The sequence below is a fragment of the Piliocolobus tephrosceles genome, chromosome 15 (assembly GCF_002776525.5).
Source record: "Piliocolobus tephrosceles isolate RC106 chromosome 15, ASM277652v3, whole genome shotgun sequence".
NCBI classification, from domain to species: Eukaryota; Metazoa; Chordata; class Mammalia; order Primates; family Cercopithecidae; genus Piliocolobus; species Piliocolobus tephrosceles.
The window spans coordinates 93,665,446-93,685,651 of NC_045448.1; the positions used below are offsets into that span (position 1 = coordinate 93,665,446).

The following is a 20,206-nucleotide window of genomic DNA, read 5'->3' on the forward strand; positions in this document are numbered from 1 at the left end:
TTTTAAGAGCTCCGTTCATCAATATCAGTCTTGTAAAACCCATTGTTCTATACCTGATTTTTCTATTTTATTTTTAAGGTATTTTTGGTTCATCACGGGTGCAATATGTTGTAGATCATGCAATGAAAATTGTTTTCCTCAATACTGACCCCTCTATTGTAATGACTTATGATGCTGTTCAAAATGTGCATTCTGTGTGGACTCTCCGGAGAGTCAAATCAGAGGTAAGGAGAAAGGCAAGTCACTTCTCCTTAATAGGAGGGGGTAGGCCGGGTGTATTGGCTCACACCTGTAGTGCCAGCACTTTGGGAGGCCAAGGTGGGTGGATCACTTGAGGTCAGGAGTTCAAGACCAGCATGGCCAACATGGTGAAACCCCATCTCTACCAAAAATATAAAAAATTAACCAGGTGTGGTGGCTCCTGTAATCCCATCTACTCGGGAGGTTGAGGCAGGAGAATCACTTGAACCTGGGAGGTGGAGGTTGCAGTGAGCCAAGATCATGCCACTGCACTCCAACCTGGGTGACAGAATGAGACTCCATCTCAATATATATATATATATATCTCAAAAAAAAAAATATATATATATATATATATATGAAAGAATAGTTAATACTTCATACCCTCACTTTTTTTTTTTTTTTTTTTTGGAAAAATCACTTGTGAATAGTTGTTTTATTATCATCATCATCATCATCATCATCATCACATCATCATCTTTAGAGATGGGGCCTCACTCTGTCACCCAGGCTGAAGTATAATGGCACAATTATAGTTCACTGCAGCCTTGAACTCCTGGGCTCAAGTGATCCTCCTGCCTCAGCCTTCTGAGTAGCTAGGACTACAAGTGTGTACCACCACTCCCAGCTAATTTTTAATTTTTCGTAGAAATAGCATCTTGCTATGTTGCCTAGGCTGGTCTTGAACTCCTTAGCTCAAGCTATCCTCTTGCCTCACCCTCCCAAAGTGCTGGGATTAGAGATGTAAGCCACCACACTGTAGGAAAGAAGAAATACTGTGTCTTTAGTAACTGACTTCAGCTTGCATTCTTACAAGGAAATTGCTATTTTATTCTAATTATTGTCTTTTTTTCCTCTTTCTCTTTATTTTGACTTAAGGAAGAGAATGTTGTTTTAAAGTTCTCTGAACAGGGGGGAACCCCACAGAATGTGGCCACTAGCAGCTCCCTCACAGCACATCTCAGAAGCCTCTCCAAAGGAGATTCCCCTGTGACTTCACCTTTCCAGAATTACTCCTCCATTCACAGTCAGAGTCGCTCAACCTCATCACCCAGTCTGCATTCTCGCTCACCTTCTATTTCCAACATGGCAGCTCTAAGGTAGAAGGGTTTCCTGGTTTTTCTTTTTAAGCTTTCTCTTTTGTTTTGAAGGATTTAGAATTTCTGTTGACAGCTTTTTTTAGGGGAAATATATTCAGGGGAGATATTTTTTAGGGGAAATAGACATTATCCCAATTGAGCCACTTTTTTTTTTTTTTCTTTCGAGATGGAGCCTTGCTCTGTCACCCAGGCTGGAGTGCAGTGGCGCGATCTCAGTTCACTTCAAGCCCCGCCTCCCGGCTTCACGGCATTCTCGATCTCCTGAGTTTGTGATCCGCCGGCCTCGGCCTCCCAAAGTGCTGAGATTACAGGCGTGAGCCACCACGCCCAGCCCTGAGCCACTTTTACTAAGATAGCTGAGTTTACCATGCCACATTCTTTCGAATGTGTCTTTCCTGAGTCGTATTTGAAGCTGCCACATTCTTTTTCCTGAGTCATATCTTGAAGCTGCCTCTGCTCGTCCTAAGATTAGTTGCCTCATTTCTACCACTATGTGGGCAACAGTTTGATGCATATTAATTCCCAAAATATTGGGGCACTATTTTACTTTTGCCTTAATTTATGTTAGTTTTTCTTTTTTTTTTTCCTTGTTATTTGGTACCTAAATGTATCTATCTGTCTATATAGATATATATTTAAATCACCAGCTATCTATATCTGGTGCTACAGGGACATTGTTTTGTTGATATATATATGTCTGACTATACAGGGACATAGTTTAGAGCTTTTTGAATAATCAGTTCATTTTCTGAAAAAGAAGATGATCTAAGTTTTAGTTTTAAAAGATGAGTTCTTCTAATAAGAATTCTAAATCTTTGGAATATAGTAAAGCACCTTGACATAAACCATTTAAATAGCTACTCCTTTTTGAAAAATTTTAATTTCTGACCTGGATTATGCCATGAATGCTCTTCTGTCTGTGGCATTTTGGGAAGTGTCATTGGAGTGTGTGTCATATAAGCCTGCCCTGCTAACTGTGATGTACTCTCTCCTCTGTTTATTTTGCAGTCGTGCTCATTCTCCTGCCTTAGGAGTGCACTCTTTTTCAGGGGTGCAAAGGTTCAACATTTCAAGCCATAATCAGTCTCCAAAGAGACACAGTATTTCTCATTCTCCAAACAGTAATTCTAATGGCTCCTTTCTTGCACCAGAAACTGAGCCAATTGTTCCTGAACTGTGTATTGACCATTTGTGGACAGAAACGATGACTAATATAAGGTTCGTTGTATATATTATTGTATTCAAAGAAAAATGTTGCTGAAAGTCTTGGGAAATAGATGGCATTTTATTTAAAGTTTCCTTTTAATATGATCAGTTGTTTTTTTTTTTTTTGAGACGGAATCTTGCTCTGTCGCCCAGGCTGGAGTCCAGTGGGGCAATCTAGGCTCACTGCAAGCTCCACCTCTCAGGTTCACGCCATTCTCCTGCTTAAGCCTCTGGAGTAGCTGGGACTACAGGTGCCGCCACCATACCCGGCTAATTTTTTTTTTTTTTTATTTTTAGTAGAGACGGAGTTTCACCGTGTTAGCCGGGATGGTCTCAATCTCCTGACCTCGTGATCCGCCCCCCTTGGCCTCCCAAAGTGCTGGGATTACAGGCGTGAGCCACCGCGCCCGGCCATGATCAGTTATTAATATGTGTAAAAATATATAGAGATATGTATTAAGGCCACCTCAGTTTCAATAGAGGATATTAATGATATTAAGGTGATCATAGGCTGGATGCAGTGGCTCATGCCTGTAATCCTAGCACTTTGGGAGGCTGAAGCAGGTGGATCATTTGAGCCTAGGAGTTCGAGGCCAGCCTGGCCAACATTGTGAAACCCTGTCTCTACTAAAAATAGAGTATGTATTGGTGCACACTCGTAATCCCAGCTACTCAGGTGGCTGAGACAGAATTGCTTGAACCAAGGAGGTGGAGGTTGCAGTGAGCTGAGATCGTGCCTGGGTGACAGAGTGAGATGCTATCTCAAAAAAAAAATAGTCATCATAAAAATATTATCTTGTCATCTGTTATTTCTTCCTTTATAGTAATAGTCTATCAGATGTCAGGTGTTTTTTGTTTTAGGGAGAAACAATTTCTATCAATGAGGAAATGTGGGTTTTTTAGCATGTTTCCTAAGTTTTATGTTCATATTAGTTGAGTGCCAGCTTTACTTTTTGGGAAACATAGCTTAGATCTCTGTTCTAGGTGACCTTTCTTCTTTTATATTCTCTTTAATAATTTATGTGTTAATTTATATGCCAGTGTATATGCTAGTTAACAATCTAATAACTCACTGTCCCTGTCCTCAAAAGAGGCTGAAGGATGGTGACACCAGAGGGACTACTTTTGCTGGTAGGGCTTTGAAAGATGAATAGGTATTTCTAGGCAGGTAAGTTGGGAAAGGCCACAGATGGCAGCTGAGATCAGAACAAAAGTTCTGGTGAATGCGTGGTGTGTTTAGGGAATTATAAGTACTCCCACTCTGGTTTGTGCAGAGGGAGGGAAAAGGCTGATGAAGAGGAGGCTTCCTAGGCGCAGTGGCCCACACCTGTAATCACTCACTTTGGGAGGCTGAGGCGGATGGATCACTTGAGCTCAGGAGTTCAAGACCAAGCTGGCCAATGTGGTGAAACCACATGTCTACTACAAATACAAAAATTAGGTGTGATGGTGTGCATCTGTAGTCCCAGCTACTCTGGAGTCTGAGGTGAGAGAATCATTTGAACCTGGGAGTTGGAGGTTGCAGTGGGCCAAGATCATACCACTGCACTCCAGCTCGGGCGACAGAGTGAGACTGTCCGGGGGGGGGGGGGGGGGGGGGGAGAGAGGAGGCTTGAGAGATTACTGATTGTCCTTTAGGCCTCTGGTCTATTTGATGACAGCAGTAAGAAGGCACTTTATAAGTGTGTTGGAAGTTTGAGAAAGAGCAGAACAATAAATGTGGAATTGTCAGCTTATAAGTGGTGATTGAGGTAAGAGAATTGGACTAGAGTTGAAGAATTATTGTATTCAATAATTGTGTGTACGTGTAGTATATAGACCTTTTCCCAAGGAGAGGGTTTTAACATTCCTTAGATTCTCAAAGGGATTTGTGGCCTCCAAATAGTTAAAATCCAGTGGTGTAGAATTAGAAGAGGGCTAGGAACTGAAGTCCTGGAAACTTAAGATTTGGGGAATGGAAAGAGACAAAACTGGCACAGAGAGACAAAGCAAAAGAGGTCAAATGGGAGAAGGAGCAGGAAATACAGAACACATAAAAGAGAGAGCATTTCAAGAATACAGAGATGCCAGTACTGCCAGGTACTGGTGAAGTGTGGCCCTGAGAGTTGAGCCCAGAGAGGAGGTGCCTGGGTGGCAGTGGGTTCCTTGGTGACCTTGGCCAGAGCATTTTAAGCTGGGAGGATGGCGGGGGAAAGTGGGGTAGAAAAAGTAGGTGGGTAGGTGGGGACTGAGAAAATGAACATAGGCATACAGACTATTGTAAGGAGTTTGCCTTTGAGTGGGATTGAAGATACAAAATTAGAGGGCGTCTCGGTCAAGGAGAGTTTTATTTTTGCTGAACTACAATAGAATTAGTTTTCATGACATCTTGCCCCAGTATTTTCTTTTTCTCTTTTTTTGAGACAGGGTCTCACTCTGTCGCTCAGGCTGGAGTGCAGTGACTCAATCATAGCTCACTGCAGCCTTGGCCTTCTGGGCTCAGGTGATTCCCCCACCTCAGCCTCCCAGGTAGCTGGGACTATAGGCACACACCACCATGCCAAACTAATTTTTTGTAATTTTTTTAGAGAAGGGATTTTGCCGTGATGCCCAGGCTGGTCTCATACTCCTAGGCTCAAGCAATCTGCTTGCCTCTGCCTCCCAAAGTAATGGGATTACAGGTGTGAGCCACTGTGACCCTGACCCCCAATATTTTCTTACTTAACCACAATACAGTTGTCAGATTGACAAGGCCTTTTATATACTCTAATGTTGAGTCCATTTTATATTTTAAGACTTTTAATGTGAAATAGTAGGCTATATGGACTATACTCAAGGGAAAGCACCGAAAATGCAGATGAGAGGAAATGATTGATGGAACAAGTAACCAGAAAGGTGCACAAGTGGTGAGGTTAGCCTTGGGATAAAGAAGTGAAGGTTGATCAGATACGTAAGGCAGGAGGTTGAGCTCAAAGCTTAGAGCCTCGTTTTATCTGAAATATAAGGCAAATGTGTACTCTTAAGAGAGAGTAGAATGGGGGATAGGTAGTCTGAAGACAGTAAAGATGTGGATACAATGTTGAAGTAGTCTCTGGTTTGTTTCTCATATATAAAATAAAAGTATCCTACAGTTAAAACTTGTTTTTCTTCAAACTTATTTGTAAGTTGGATATATTATAGATTCTTATTTTTTAGATTTATAGGTCTTCTGTAGCACTTTATTTATTTATTTTTTGAGATGGAGTTTCACTCTTGTTGCCCAGGCTGGAGCGCAATGGCACAATCTCGGCTCAACACAACCCTCCCAGGTTCAAGTAATTCTCCTGCCTCAGCCTCCCGAGTAGCTGGGATTACAGGCATGTGCCACCGTGCCTGGCTAATTTTGTATTTTTAGTAGAGATGGGGTTTCTCCATGTTGGTCAGACTGGTCTCGAACTCCTGACCTCAGGTGATCCACCCACCTTGGCCTCCCAAAGTGCTGGGATTACAGATGTGAGCCACCACACCTGGCCTTCTGTAGCACTTTAGAAGGAAAGGTTTGAGAATTAGAGATACGATTTCAAAAAGAGATGTGAATGAGTCCTAATCTGAGAAGGAGAGAGGGGTAGATAGGAGAAATAGCATTATGAAAGATCTGACCCTTTGAGGGATAGGAATGCAAGTTTGCATGCATTACTTTACAAGTAGTAGCTTAGTTTGCATTACTTTACAGGTAGCTAGCTTACATAGTATGTAATTTAAAAGTTCATCAGTAATTGTTAAATTTATTGTAAATTTCCCCAACAAAGCTGTCTAATGAGCTCATAATCAAAGAACTGAAAGGATCTTAGAACATAATCAAAGAACTGAAAAGATCATGAAGTTTAATTCTTAGAAATGTTTGTGTCTTCAAAATTATTGCTTGACCTAAGTAGTTTTTAGATTTCTTGCAGAATATTTTCGAATACTTTTTTTTTTTTTTTTTTTTGAGATGGAGTCTTGCTCTGTCGCCCAGGCTGGAGTGCAGTGGCGTGATCTCGGCTCACTGCAAGCCCTGCCTCGTGGGTTCACACCATTCTCCCATTCTCCTTCCTCAGCCTCCAGAGTAGCTGGGACCACAGGCGCCCGCCACCATGCCTTGCTAATTTATTTTGTATTTTTAGTAGAGACAGGGTTTCACCGTGTTAGCCAGTATAGTCTGGATCTCCTGACCTCATGATCCCCCTGCCTTGGCCTTCCAAAGTGCTGGGGTTACAGGCGTGAGCCACCACACCCGACCTCAAAGACTTTTAGTAGTTACTGTGGTAGATTCTTGGACCTGTGCTGATAGTTACTTTATTAATGTATCTATAGAGAGAAAAATTCACAAGCCTCAAAAGTGTTTATTACATCTGACCTATGTGGACAAAAGTTCCTGTGCTTTTTAGTGGAGTCCCAGCTCCAGTTACGGTAAGTGTGTGTGTTTCCCATTGTTTCTGTGTAAATAACTCAGCACTGCTTTTTCTTTTTCTTTTCTTTCCTTATTTTTGGCTAAGTAGTTTTATTTAGAAATAATTTACATGTCATAAAATTAACATGTTTTAACTGTACAAATAAATGATTTTTAGTAAATTACAGTGTTACACAACCATCACCACAACCCCAATTTTACAAGATTTATATCACCATACAAAGATTTCCTTGTGCTTGTTTGCAGCCAGTCTTGTTCGCATTTCCAGCGTCAGGCAACCATGCTAGGCTTCTGCCTTTATAGATTAGTTTTTTCTGGACATTTATATATATATAATGTATGTACACACAGTGTCTGTAGCTTTTTGTGTTTAGCTTTCACTTAGCGTGATGTTTTTAGGATCCACCATTTAGTAACATGTACCATTATTTCATACCTATTGCTATGTAATAGTCTATTGTATAGATCTGCCATGTTTTGTTTATCTGTTCATCAGTTGATGGACTTTTGGTTTATTTCCACCTCTTGACTACTGAGAATTATGACAGTATGAACAGTTGAGCAAAAATCTTGAGCAAATATGTGGACATATGTGATTTTATTTTTCTTGAGTAAATACTTAGGATTGGGTCGTTGGGTTGAATGGTAAATTCATGTTTAACTTTTTAAGAAATCACCAAACTGTTTTCCAAATAGCTTGTATCATTTTATATTCCCACCAGCAAAATACGAAGGTTAATGTCTCTTTATCCTTGACAGGATTAGATATCATCACACTCTTTGATTGTAGCTATTTTCTAGTGGTTGTGAAGTGGCTTTCATTTGCTTTTCTCTAATGCATTCTGATGTTGATCATCTCATGAAGTTATTAGCCATTCATTTATCTTCTTAGGTAAAATATCTATTCAGATCTTTTGCCATTTATTTACCTTCATATTTTGAAGTACGATAGATCACAGCAAGTTACAAAATAGTAAATAAGTCCTGTGTACCTTGCATTATTTTTCCCTCATAGGTAACCTCTTATATAACTATATAATACATTATCATAACCAGGAAATAGATGATCTGCACACTTTATTTCAAATTTCATCAATTTGACATGTGCTCATTTATGTGTATATATGGTTCTATGCAGTTTTTTCACATGTGTAGATGTGTGTAAATACCACCACCATCAAGATACAAAACATCTTTATCTCTCTTATGTTAACTCCTTGTAGTCACATACACCATTACCCACCGATCCTGGCAACCACTAATTCTCTATGTTGATAATTTGACATTTGTGAATGTTGCATAAATGGGCTCATACAGTTATATAAACTTGTGAGATTGTCTTTTTCTGTTCAGCATAATACTTTTAATACCCATACAGGTTGTTACATATATCAAGTTTCTTTTTTATTTTATTATTTAGCTGTGTAAAGTTTCAAGAGAGTAATGATAAAACCCAGCTCATCTTTGGTTCAGTGACCAACATACCAGCAAAGGATGCAGCACCAGTGGAGGTAATGTAGGCACATTTGAGAAGTTGAAAATTATTATGCCTCATCAGATTTTTCAGTCAAAAAATCTGTTAATTTGCTCAGATTGGGAAATTAATTTTTTGTCTTTTTTCTTTTTTAGAAAATAGACACCATGCTGGTCTTGGAAGGCAGTGGAAACCTGGTGCTATACACAGGAGTGGTTCGGGTAAGCAAAAAATAGCACTCCATGCATTTAGTAGGACTTCAGACTGTCTCTATGAATATTTTTAATGTTACTTTAGATTGATGTTTTAAATTTGTTATGTTCCTGCCTGCACAATTTGGCAGAAGATTTTTGTTAATAATTCTCAGTGAAGCTTCCCATTCAGGTGGATCCTAATTTGGAGGGTTATGGCTCACTGCTATTAAATGCATTGGCACTGTAAACCTGTCACAGATGGGAAACCTTCAATGAGTATAGGTAGATTTTTTTTTTTAAAGTTAAACTAGTTTTGAAATTGAAGCATGGGTACCCTTGGTAAGTACTAAAGTTCCGGTAAAGTTTCATTATGTTAAATGTGGTATATGTTAGCTGTATTTTTTTAACATTTGTGAAATATACACAGAGAATGTACATTTTACAAATTTAAATTATGAAATTTAAATACACACATACAATTTGAATAGTAATGAAGTGAATATTCATATACCCAGTATGCTGGCTGAGAAATAGAATATATTTTGCCAGTATCCTTATTTTTATTACGTTCTTTCTGATTGCGTGCCATCTTCCCCTGCCCTCGAGATAGAAGAATCCTGATTTTGTGATAAATCAGTTGTTCATATTACTAGTTTTTACAGTTATGTATGTATCACTAAAAGATGCATTATTTAGTTTTCCTTGTTTTTGAATTTTTTTTTTTTTTGAGGCAGAGTCTTGCTCTGTTGCCCAGGCTGGAGTGCAGTGGCGTGATCTCGGCTCACTGCAAACTCCACCTCCCGGGTTCACGCCATTCTCCTGCCTCAGCCTCCCGAGTAGCTGGGACTACAAGCGCCTGCCACCACGCCCGGCTAATTTTTTTTTATATTTTTAGTAGAGACGGGGTTTCACCGTGTTAGCCAGGATGGTCTCGATCTCCTGACCTTGTGATCCACCCACCTTGGCCTCCCAAAGTGCTGGGATTACAGGCTTGAGCCACCGTGCCTGGCCTGTTTTTGAATTTTTATATAGAAAAGATACTGTGTATTCTCCTCTGATGTACTTATTTTGCTCAGCATTATATTTGTTTTAGATTTGTCTGTGTTGATGCGTAGTGTTGTTTACTCATTCAGTGTTATGTATATATTTAATAGTGTTCCATTGTACCTCGTTTTGTGCTTTGTTTTATTGTACTTCACAGATACTGCATATTGTTTTTACAGATTGAAGGTTTGTGGCGACTTTGTGTTGAGCAAGTCTGTTGGTCCCAGTTTTCCAGCAGCATGTGCTCATTTTGTGTCTCTGTTTCATATTTTGATAATTCTTGCATTATTTCAAACCTTTTTGTTATTAGTTTATCTGTTATGATGATCTGTGATCAGTGGTCTTTGATGTTACTATTGGAATTGTTTTGGGGCACCATGAACTGTACCCATATAAGATGAGGAACTTAATTGATAAATGTTTTGTGTGGTCTGCCTGATCATTTGACCCCTTTCCTGTCTCTGTCCCTCTCCTTCTGTCTCCCTATATCCTGAGACAAAACAATATTGCAATTAGACTAATTGGCCGGGCGCGGTGGCTCACGCCTGTAATCCCAGCACTTTGGGAGGCCGAGGCGGGTGGATCACGAGCTCAGGAGATTGAGACCATCCTGGCTAACACAGTGAAACACCGTCTCTGTTAAAAAATACAAAAAATTAGCCGGGCGTGGTGACGGGTGCCTGCAGTCCCAGCTACTTGGGAGGCTAAGGCAAGAGAATGACCTGGGCCAGGCGCGGTGGCTCAAGCCTGTAATCCCAGCACTTTGGGAGGCCAAGATGGGTGGATCACAAGGTCAGGAGATCGAGACCATCCTGGCTAACATGGTGAAACCCCATCTCTACTAAAAAATACAAAAAGCTAGCCGGGCAAGGTGGCGGGCGCCTGTAGTCCCAGCTACTCGGGAGGCTGAGGCAGGAGAATGGCATAAACCCAGGAGGCGGAGCTTGCAGTGAGCTGAGATCCGGCCACTGCACTCCAGCCTGGGCGAAAGAGTGAGACTCCGTCTCAAAAAAAAAAAAAAAAAGAGAATGACCTGAACCCGGGAGGCGGAGGTTGCAGTGAGCTGAGATCGTGCCACTGCACTCCAGCCTGGGCGACAGAGCCAAACTCTGTCTCAAAAAAAAAAAAAAAAGGAATTAGACTAATTAGTAACCCTGTAATGGCCTCTAAGTTTTCAAATGAAGGGAAAAATCACAAGTTTCTCACTTTAAATCAAAAACTATAAATGATTAAGCTTAGTGAGGAAGGCATGTTGAAAGCCAAGATAGGTTGAGAGTCAGACCACTTGTACGCTAAAGCCAACCTGTTCATGCAAAGGAAAAGCTCTTGAAGGAAATTAAAAGTGCTATTTCAGTGAACATGGCAACTGACAAAGCGAAGCAGCCTTTTCACCGATATGAAGAAAGTTTCAGTGTCTGGACGGAAGATCAAACAAGCCATAACATTCCCTTATGCTGAAGTTGAATCCACAGCAAGACCGTAACTCTCTTCAATTCTGTGACGGCCAAGAAAGGTGAAGAAGATGCAGATGAAAAGTTGTAAGCTAACAGAGATTGATTCTTGAGGTTTAAGGAAAAAAGCCCTCCCCATAACACAAAAGTGCAAGGTGAAGCAGCATGTGCTGATGTAGAAGCTGCTAAGATAATTGACGCAGGTGGCTACACAGTGTGGATGCAACAGCTTTCTTTTGGAAGAAGATGCCATCTAGGACTTTAATAACCTGAGAGAAGTTAGTCCCTGGCTTCAAAGGACAGCCTTACCCTCTTGTTAGGGGCTAATGCAGCTGATGACTTTAAGATGAAGCCAGTGCTCATGTACCATTCCAAAAATCTTAGGGCCCTTAAGAATTAGGCCAAGTCGGCCGGGCGCGGTGGCTCAAGCCTGTAATCCCAGCACTTTGGGAGGCCGAGACGGGTGGATCACGAAGTCAGGAGATCGAGACCATCCTGGCTAACATGGTGAAACCCCGTCTCAACTAAAAAATACAAAAAACTAGCCGGGCGAGGTGGCGGGCGCATGTAGTCCCAGCTACTCGGGAGGCTGAGGCAGGAGAATGGCATGAACCCGGGAGGCGGAGCTTGCAGTGAGCTGAGATCCGGCCACAGCACTCCAACCTGGGTGACAGAGCGAGACTCCGTCTCAAAAAAAAAAAAAAAAAAAAAAAAGAATTAGGCCAAGTCTGATCTGCCTGGGCTCTATATGGAGCAACAAAGACTGGATGGCAGCACGCCTGTTTATAGCGTGGTTTACTGAATATGTTAAGCCCCCTGTTGAGACTATTGTTCAGAAAAAAGATTCCTTTCAAAATATTACCACTCATTGATAGTGCACCTGGTCATCTGAGATCTCTGAGGGAGATGTACAGGAGATGGATGTTGTTTTCTTTTTTTTTTTTTTTTTGAGACGGAGTCCCGCTCTGCCGCCCAGGCTGGAGTGCAGTGGCCGGATCTCAGCCCACTGCAAGCTCCGCCTCCTAGGTTTAGGCCATTCTCCTGCCTCAGCCTCCCGAGTAGCTGGGACTACAGGCGCCGGCCAAATCGCCCGGCTAGTTTTTTTTTGTATTTTTTAGTAGAAACGGGGTTTCACCGTGTTAGCCAGGATGGTCTCGATCTCCTGACCTCGTGATCCGCCCGTCTCGGCCTCCCAAAGTGCTGGGATTACAGGCTTGAGCCACCGCGCCCGGCCTGAATGTTGTTTTCATGCCTGCTGACACATCTGTTCTGCAGCCTGTGAAGGAGTAATTTTGACTTTCAAGTCTTACTATGAAATACGTTATTTAACTAGAACTGCCATAGATAGTGATTCCTTTAAGGGATCTGGCAAAGTCCATTGAAAACCTTCTGAGCCGGGTTCAGTGGCTCACGCCTGTAATCCCAGCACTTTGGGAGGCTGAGGGAGGCAGATCACAAGATCAGGAGATTGAGACCATCCTGGCTAACAGTGAAACCCTGTCTCTACTAAAAATACAAAAAATTAGCCGGGGGTAGTGGTGGAAGCCTATATATAGTCCCAGCTACTCGGGAGGCTGAGGTAGGACAATGGCGTGAACCCGGGAGGCGGAGCTTGTGGTGAGCCAAGATCGCGCCAGGGCACTCCAGCCTGGGTGACAGAGGGAGACTCCGTCTCAAAAAAAAAAAAAAAAAAGAAAACCTTCTGGAAAGGATTCACCTTTCTAGATGCCATTAAGAATCTTCTTGATTCATGGGAGGAGGACAAAATATCAACAGAAACAGGAATTTGGAAGAAGTTGAGGGCCCTTAAGAATTAGGCCAAGTCTGATCTGCCTGGGCTCTATAAATGGTGGGAACCCTCATGGGTAACTTTGAGGGGCTCAAAACTTCAGTGGAGGAAGTCACTGCAGATGTGGTGGAAATAGCAAGATAGTTAGAAGTAGAGCCTTAAGATGTGACTGAACTGACAAAATCTTATGATTAAACCTGAACAGAATTGCCACACTTGAACAGAATTGCCAGAATCTTATGATCAAACTTGAAGAGTTACTTCTTCTGGATGAGCAAAGAAAGTGGGAATATACAGAAAACAAATATTAAATGGCAGATTTAAATCCCACTAGGCCACTAATTAAATACAATGGTCTAACACAAATAACAGAGACTAGCAGAAAGGATTAGAAAATACAGCCCAACTATATATGTTGGTTATAAGAAGCTTTCTTCAAATATAATGACATAGGTAAGTTAAAGGATGGAAAAAAGATATGCAAATAATCAAAAGATAGCCGGAGTCGCTATAAAGTGGGGAAAAAAAATGACTAGGAACAAAGAGAGACTTTAGTTAAAGGGCCAAATCACCAAGAAGGCACCCTTGAATATTTTATAAATGTCTGTTCATTCCCTTTGGTTGATAATGTTGTTCATGTCCTCTCCATCCTTGGCAATTTCTTTTCTTTTTTTTTGATACAGTGTCTCGCTCTGTCACTCACGCTGGAGTGCAGTGGTCAGATCACAGCTTACTGCACCCGTGACCTTGTGACTCATGCAATCCTCCCACCTCAGCCTCCCAAAGTGCTGGGATATTACAGACATGGGCCACCGCACCCAGCCTGGCAAACTTTTTATGTAGGAGTTCAGACAAGTATCTTATCCTCTATGGGCCACACGCAGTCTCTGTTACATATTTGTCTTTTGTTTTTTTTCCCTTAACCATTTAAGTACGTAAAACCTATTCTTAGCTCACAGACTGTACAAAAACAGGATACAAGCCAGATTTGGTCTTGGAACATAGTTTGCTGACCAAGGATCTAAATAGATGCAGAGAAATCATTTGATGAAATCAAATATCTGTGATAAAAAAAATTCTCAGCAAACTAGAAATAGAAGGGGACTTCCTCAAATAGATGAGGGACATTCAAAATTTTCACTGTGCCTCCTGGTGAGGAGGAAGGGAGGGCCATGACTTTTTTCTTGGTGTTTGCAAAGAGTAGGGCAGGTATAGTGAAAAGTTTCTGTCCTGATTGGACACTCTTTTCCCAACACTTTGGCTGGAAAGAGTAAGAGTTTCTTAGGGCCTGTTTTGTCTGTGAACATTGGAATGTCTGTATTGCAGACACTTTGAAAGCCTGAGGCCTGGTTATGTAAGGAGTCAAAAAAACCAAAAACCTAGGGAATTCATCATTAGGTCATTCCTGGGTCTCAGGTTACTAGCCAGTTGGTTTTCTTTTCTTTACTTCTTCAGAATCTTCTGTTAGTTACATTATACATTTTATTCAGTTTTTTTTTTCCTTTTTGGTGATTAATGGGGGAAATAGCATGGTATGTGCTTATCCCATCTTTTCATAAATTAGGGGTTTGAGATAGCTTTTAAAAAATTGTGCATAACTAGTTCTCGCTGTTATTTTTGTTTTTTAAGCCTAAGGATTTTATTGGTGCAACTCCTATTATTTTGTTAGCTTTTGAGTAGTGTATTAACATGAATATGTATAGTGTTAAGATCTCATTTTAGTTCTGAGCATCTCCTTTTTAGTCTTATCACGTTTTCAGCCTGTAGAGATGTGAATTTCTGTTTTTCCTAAGTACCCTACAGATAGCCAAAATAAGGAGTGGTTAGCATAAATTGTCAACTCATTCTTTTTTTTTTTTTTTTGAGACGGAGTTTCGCTCTTGTTGCCCAGGCTGGAGTGCAATGGCACAGTCTCGTCTCACTGCAACCTCTGCCTCCTGGGTTCAAGCAGTTCTCGTGCCTCAGCCTCCCAAGTAGCTGGGACTACAGGTGTATGCCACCACGCCCAGCTAATTTTTGTATTTTTAGTAGAGATGGGATTTCACCATGTTGGCCAGGCTGGTCTCGGACTCCTGACCTCAGGCGATCCACCTACCTCGGCCTCCCGAAATGCTGGGATTACAGGCATGAGCACTGTGCCCTGCCGACTCATTTTTTTTTAAGATCAAAGAATTTATTTTAATTTATATAGAGTATTTTTGAGGAAGAAATAATTGAGAGTTTATTATTGAAGACAGATTGTATGCTGGAGAGCAATTTGAATTAGGTTGGATTTAATTTCTTGAGCATTACCTGACCTTATTTTTTAAGCCCCTGGGGGATAATTGGTGCTCTTTCTCTCAAGGTTTGAGACTTCTAAGATTGTTGCCTATAGTCTCTGAAAGCTTAGTGTTCTTACTGTCTTTATGACCAAAAGGTAGAAGAGTACATAGTGTATGGATTTTTATAGAATGTGTTGACTATATTAACATTCCCCTCCTTGCCTGCAAAAAAAAGTCTTCAGTAATGAAGAGAAGGAATCCAACCAAGAGAAGTTATACCAAGTTGTGGGAGACCTAGGTGGGCAGATCGCTTCAGCCCAGAAGTTCAAGACCAGCCTGCATAACATGGTGAAACCCTGTCTCTACCAAAAAATACAAAGTTAACCAAGTGTAGTGACATGTGCCTGTAGTTACAGCTACTCTGGAGGCTGAGGTGGGAGGATCACTTGAGCCTGGTAGGTTGAGGCTGCGGTGAGCTGAGATCATGCCACTGTACTCCAGCCAGGGTAAAAGAGTGAGATCTTGTCTCAAAAAAACAAAAACAAAAACAAAACCCAAAATTATACCAAAATATTTGCAATTGGATGGTGGAGTTGGATAGATTATTGACATTTGAATTGTTTCTTTGTTGTGTTTGGTGAGCATAAACATAGAAATATCAAAAGAAATATATGTTTACATTCCTTAACATTTTATTTAAGGATATGATGCATTAAAAGCAATATTTTTTCCCCACATGTTTTTATTGCTTAAAGGTGGGAAAGGTTTTTATTCCTGGACTGCCAGCTCCTTCTCTGACGATGTCCAACACAATGCCTCGGCCCAGTACTCCACTTGATGGCGTTAGTACTCCAAAGCCTCTTAGTAAACTCCTTGGATCATTGGATGAGGTAAGAAATGGACTAGGTGTTGTCAGAAAGTTAACATTTTTTAAAGAAGTTTGGTCAAATATTAGTTCTTTCCATGGTTAACTTAATTTTAGTTAGTACTTGGAGAATAAATGTTTTCAAACAGAAGTGATTCAGTTAACATACATTGACCTCCCTTGTGATGTGTGTGATACTTTTTGAAGGTGCTGGAGAGATGGAAATGATACATTCTTTTCCATCCAGGGATCTCACAATTGTGTGGAGTTGATGTACTGTCTGCATAAGAAATTAGAATTTAAGAAAAACTCATGACTTACGAATGAGGAAAAGAGAGTACCATCGTTGGTTGACTGATGGGAAGATAACATCCAATGGGAGGACATGGCAAAATGAAAGTCTCATCTCTGAAGCTGTCAGTCTTGGTTTGGACCTTGGGGATGAGTAGGATATCTGTAGGTAGAAAGGAACATTCAGGGCAAGGAGGAATCACACAGGCACAGGCAGGAAGGCCAGATAATGCGGAACATTTTTTAATGGATATTTGTATCTTCATCTCCTAATCATTAGTTAAGGACTCAATAAATCTGTAGAATAAATACTTATAAAAGTACAAGTAGGATAACAATAATCTTTTTTGAGCATTTTCTATGTGCTAGGCATTGTTCTCAGTGCTTTATTAGTATTAATTATTTCCTTAGAACAACTTTATTGAGAAGATACTATGAATCTTTTTTTTTTTTTTTTAACAAATGAGAGGTTACAAATGAAATAAACCTAATAAGTGGTAAAACTAGGATTTTTACTCTTACTAATGTGCTCTTAAAGGAAGAAAGGATGAAAAGGTGGTTTTATTCTGAATGCAGTTGCCAGGGCCTTACAGGATTTTGAGAAAGGATTTTGAGTTACGAGGTTTTGGATCCTTATTGTAGATAGGTGTATTTTGGGATTAAAGATAAGGAGACCAGTTAGCCTCCAAGTGAGGTTGTCTGTGTCAGTGTAGGAAGTATGAAGAGGGTCTGAGTATATGTGGAAAGGAGGGAATAACATGAGAGGCCTTGAGACATAGAAATGAGTTTGACAGCTGATTGGTTTTGTGCTCCTGGGCTGGGGAAAGGTGATGTGACATGAGGCTCCGAATTCTCTGAATGACCTGGGAAGGTACCTGGATTTACCAAGTTAGGAAGCCTGGTGAAAAGTGGTTTGTATTTAAAGAACATATGAGTGTGGATGTTTAGGGACAGTTCAAAGGGAAGGTTATCGTTATCAATTGTATTCGATAATGTCTATGTCTTCATTAAATTTTTAAACATGTGCAACATTGAATTTTTTCCTTCACACCAGCATATTTGCAGAACATTCAAAGGGGAACTGGAGAAGTGTCAGAGTGTTTTGTGTGATTTGGAAGAATTTCTTTTATAATGGAAAATGGTTTCCAACTTCTTTAGAATTCTATAAGCCTGGTAACAATTAGTGCCTTTTTGATAGGTGTAAGGTCATGGAAATAATAGTCTAACACATTGGCTGATAGCTTTTCCACTTCTCTGGAAGATTTTGCTAGTAGACTTAGAGCCAGGACCAGTAGAGCTGAATTTTTCCTGGTGACTTTTAGAGTAGAATCTGGAGTAGAATAAATACATCTTAGTCTTGATTGTCAGTGTTGACAAGATATTCACTTAGAGATATATAAATTGAATTAAAGGAATCAAAAAAGGATCAGTGGTCATGACTGGAGATTAAGATTGGAAGGATCTGCATGTAGATAGTAACTAAGATCATTTAAATTTTTTGTTCGCATATCTGCAGTAAAGCAAATACATGCTGTTCCTGTATTTTTGAGTAAATAATTGCCTGTAAGGGAAATGCCACGAAATACTGGTCTCATTTGTTTGCTTTTTCATTATTGTCCTTTCTTCCTGGGCTCTTAGTACCTCAGCTGCCTCAAATCACAGTTTAGTTTATTTTTTTTTGAGATGGAGTCTTGCTCTGTCGCCCAGGCTGGAGTACAGTGGTGCAATCTCACTGCACTGCAACCTCCACCTCCTGGGTTCGAGCAATTCTCCTGCCTCAGCCTCCCAGATAGCTGGGACTACAGGCACCTGCCACCATGCCTGGCTAAATTTTGTATTTTTAGTAGAGATGGGGTTTCACCATGTTGGCCAGGCTGGTCTTGAACTCTTGACCTCAAGTGATCCACCCGCCTCAGCCTCCCAAAGTGCTGGGATTATAGGCATGAGCCACCGTGCCCAGCCCACAGTTTAGTCTTTAGCCCTGTAAGGTTGCTAACGGGGCTCCTGGCTTTTCTCCCTCTTAGTTATGACTTTCCTTGCATATCGTCAGCCTTTCCATATATTCCTCTTACCACCAAAATTTGCAGATGGTCAGAGCAGGAAAAGCAAGGTTCCCCAAGAACGTTGGCCCCCTTCCCTGCAGTTGCTTTCTTTAGGTGAGAATGTTGGCCCCCTTCCCTGCAGTTCCCTTCTCTCCTAGATCTTGGTCCCTCAAGTCCAGGTTGCTTCCACAGTTTTCGCACAGCCATCAGTTAGATGTTTTCCTTTTACCTACCTTTTCTAGTTGTTTTCTGTGAGGACCTTGGTTTGCTGGTACTTCATTGTATCTGGAACAAAATTTTTTAAAGAGCCAGGGTCTTGCTATGTCACCCAGGCTGGAGGGCAGTGGCTATTCACAGGCTCACTACAGCCTCAAATTCCTAGGCTCAAGTGATTCTTCTGCCTCAGTCTTCGCAGTAGCTGGAACTCTACAGGTGTGCACCAGCATGCTTGACTTGGAGCAGAATGTTTTTAAATCATTACATCTTATTGTTTGTTAGACCATATGCAAAAAAGAAATAGTTAAGTTTCCTTGTCCTTAATTTCTCAGAAAACAATTCCTTTGTGTTATGTTTATGACTTTTTACAGGTTGTTCTGTTGTCGCCAGTTCCAGAACTGAGGGATTCTTCAAAACTTCATGATTCTCTGTATAATGAGGATTGTACTTTCCAACAACTTGGAACTTACATTCATTCTATCAGAGATCCTGTCCATAACAGAGTCACCCTAGTAAGTATAAACATTTGGTAGCTTTCCAAAAGGTGGGCTGGAATTTCGAATTTGACAGAATAGAAAATTTTGTCTGAAAAATGACAACAAACATTTCTCATGATTTAAAAAAATCTATTGTGTTATTTTTTGGCACTATATTTCTTTATACAGTAATTCTGCTTGTTTTCTACAGTTTCTGTATTTTTAAAAACAGTGAAAATGAAAGCTTGAGTCAGTTGAATTGTATATTGATATGATTTTTTATCTTTTCATTAAAAGTAAATGTCCTTTTGATGATGGTGACTCACTGTATAAAGATTAGACACTTTTTATTAAAACAAGCATTTTGGAAAGCATTTTGCAAATAATTACATTTAAAGTTTCTGAAATTTGGAAGTGTTTATTTCTGTTTGAAAATGGTGGCCGGGCGCGGTGGCTCAAGCCTGTAATCCCAGCACTTTGGGAGGCCGAGACGGGCGGATCACGAGGTCAGGAGATCGAGACCATCCTGGCTAACACGGTGAAACCCCGTCTCTGCTAAAAATACAAAAAACTAGCCGGGTGAGGTGGCGGGCGCCTATAGTCCCAGCTACTCGGGAGGCTGAGGCAGGAGAATGGCTTGAACCCGGGAGGCAGAGCTTGCAGTGAGCTGAGATCCGGCCACTGCACTCCAGCCTGGGCGACAGAGCAAGACTCCATCTCAAAAAAAAAGTAAAATAAAATGAAAATGGTTTTTCATTTATTTTATTGCTTTGATAGGCAAAGTCTTGTACCAGCTATTTTTACGACATTCAAAGACTTAGAATGCACAGATTTTATTTACTTTCTCATTTGTTTCCATCTAGGAACTGAGTAATGGCTCCATGGTTAGGATCACTATTCCTGAAATTGCCACCTCTGAGTTAGGTACGATTGAGAAGTTTCATTTCTAAGACATGAAGTAATTGTGATTTACGTTAATAATTGGGGTTTTAAACATTATTTTGCCATTTTTGAAGCTGCTGGATCAAGTTCTTAGGTTTGTAGAGGAGCTTTAAAGAGCCAGGGGGTGCTTTGTGAAGTCTACTCTGTGTGTGCTCTAAGGCTGGAGTACAGGTGAAGGATGTGCTGGTTCTGTTCCTCGGAGATTCT

At 40.8% G+C, this 20,206-nt stretch overlaps 1 protein-coding gene across 5 annotated transcripts in view; it reads left to right on the forward strand.

The window, feature by feature from the left end:
• Positions 1 to 20,206, forward strand: part of ANAPC1 (anaphase promoting complex subunit 1) — a 124,838-nt gene that overhangs the window by 21,307 nt on the left and 83,325 nt on the right. For all 5 annotated transcript variants that reach the window (XM_026449780.2, XM_026449777.1, XM_026449779.1 and 2 more), the window contains 9 exons: positions 79 to 224; positions 1,120 to 1,340; positions 2,349 to 2,558; positions 6,858 to 6,953; positions 8,375 to 8,465; positions 8,584 to 8,649; positions 15,923 to 16,057; positions 18,953 to 19,093; positions 19,921 to 19,981. In XM_026449780.2, the coding sequence (XP_026305565.1) occupies positions 79 to 224; positions 1,120 to 1,340; positions 2,349 to 2,558; positions 6,858 to 6,953; positions 8,375 to 8,465; positions 8,584 to 8,649; positions 15,923 to 16,057; positions 18,953 to 19,093; positions 19,921 to 19,981 (1,167 nt within the window). The remainder of the gene's footprint in view (positions 1 to 78; positions 225 to 1,119; positions 1,341 to 2,348; positions 2,559 to 6,857; positions 6,954 to 8,374; positions 8,466 to 8,583; positions 8,650 to 15,922; positions 16,058 to 18,952; positions 19,094 to 19,920; positions 19,982 to 20,206) is intronic.